The sequence below is a fragment of the Charadrius vociferus genome, unplaced genomic scaffold (genome assembly GCF_000708025.1).
Source record: "Charadrius vociferus isolate BGI_N301 unplaced genomic scaffold, ASM70802v2 scaffold619, whole genome shotgun sequence".
Classification (NCBI taxonomy): domain Eukaryota; kingdom Metazoa; phylum Chordata; class Aves; order Charadriiformes; family Charadriidae; genus Charadrius; species Charadrius vociferus.
In genome coordinates, this window is record NW_009649962.1 from 460,320 (window position 1) to 461,745 (window position 1,426).

The window sequence follows — 1,426 nt, forward strand, 5'->3', positions numbered from 1 at the left end:
GACAGGACGCAGAGAAATACTTGAGGGAACAAAAAGTCAAAGCTCTCACTTGCTGACTTCAACGCAGAAGTCTCCTCGGATGGTGCCAGGCCTGGATTCGGCTGGGTTGGTCTCCCCAATCATTGTGCGCACTGTCTTGACCACATCCAGGCCCTGCCAGACCTACATGACAGCAAAACAAGAATCAGCTTAGACAACTCCCCCATGAGGTCGTATTGTCTGTCCTCTGAATTCCCCACCTGATCCACCTGGGTGAGAGACAGGAAAGGGTCTCTCTGTAAATAGTCTTCAAAAGTTGATTTTGGAAAATTATCAGAATTGCCTGTGATTGATTTACCACACAAAACGTCCCTGCAGTTCAGTACAGCTTTGAGAGGCCCTCTAAAGAGAGAGACCACCTTCTTCCAATGCACCACAAGCCAATGCCTCTTATACTTTGCACTTACTTTCTGTTCTTGGGTTCAGGAGAACCTGACCAGCACTCACCATGGCCACCACAGGCCCAGAGCTCATGTATTTCACCAGCCGGCTGTAGAAGGGACGGTCACGAAGGGCGATGTAGTGCTCTTTCAGCAGGTCCTCCGAGGCCTGAGCACAAAGAGCACAAAGATTAGTCTGCTGTGAGCAGGGGGGGGTGGGGTGGGCAAGGTCTACACCCGAGAGATGGAGTTAAAGCTGGAGAGTGCCTGTTACAATTAAGCTCTTGCACAGATACTCGCTTCCAGGAGTGAAATGGCTTTACTTTGCTGAGGCCTCAGCATCATGGAGGGAGGACCACCCTCTCCAGCTCCAGGGCTGATGGGCCCAGGCTAGCAACTCTGGAAAATGGGCTCTTAACTTCTCTGGGCCTCGTTGCCCAAGCAGAAGGGCAGGACTTCAGCCCCAGAGGGCTCCGGGAGTCTTTATAGAGGCCTCCACGGAGGGGAGAAGTTTCTAGGCGAGAGGAGCAACACCAGTGAGTTTACAACAGCCATGTAGGAGAGCCCTGGAGCACGCACACAGCAAAGGGCTGCCACGCTCCCCACAGAATCACCCCTCCAGGAGCAGTTTAGGCACCTGGCTGCCAACACCTCTCCAAGCTGTGAGGATCTGCTGCCCGGATGACAACAGCAGGCTGTATGAGCCGGGAGGTGGGCAGGAACCCCCCCGGGATGCACCAGCAGAGCCGGGGCCTTGCTCCAGCCTGTGCCCCTCGGTACCCGGGGACCCCCTCCCCTCCCCTCCCCTCCGCCCCGCTCACCTGCAGGAGCTTCAGCCCCACCAGCTGCAGGCCCTTCCTCTCGAACCGCCGGATGATTTCCCCCACCAGGTGCCGCTGGACCCCATCCGGTTTGATGGCCACGAAGGTGCGCTCGCTGGCCCCGCTGAAAGCTGCAAGGAGAGGGCAGAGGAGTGAGGTGGGGGGGGGGGGAGAGGGAGGCCGACC

The 1,426-nt window shown here is 57.2% G+C and overlaps 1 protein-coding gene across 1 annotated transcript in view; it reads right to left on the reverse strand.

Moving 5' to 3' along the window:
• NME3 (NME/NM23 nucleoside diphosphate kinase 3) overlaps positions 1–1,426 on the reverse strand; it is a 3,696-nt gene that overhangs the window by 650 nt on the left and 1,620 nt on the right. Inside the window, exons 2-4 of the mRNA XM_009891556.1 lie at positions 1,241–1,371; positions 487–588; positions 50–162 (exon numbers count right to left, since the gene is read on the reverse strand). Of these exons, the coding sequence (XP_009889858.1) occupies positions 50–162; positions 487–588; positions 1,241–1,371 (346 nt within the window). The remainder of the gene's footprint in view (positions 1–49; positions 163–486; positions 589–1,240; positions 1,372–1,426) is intronic.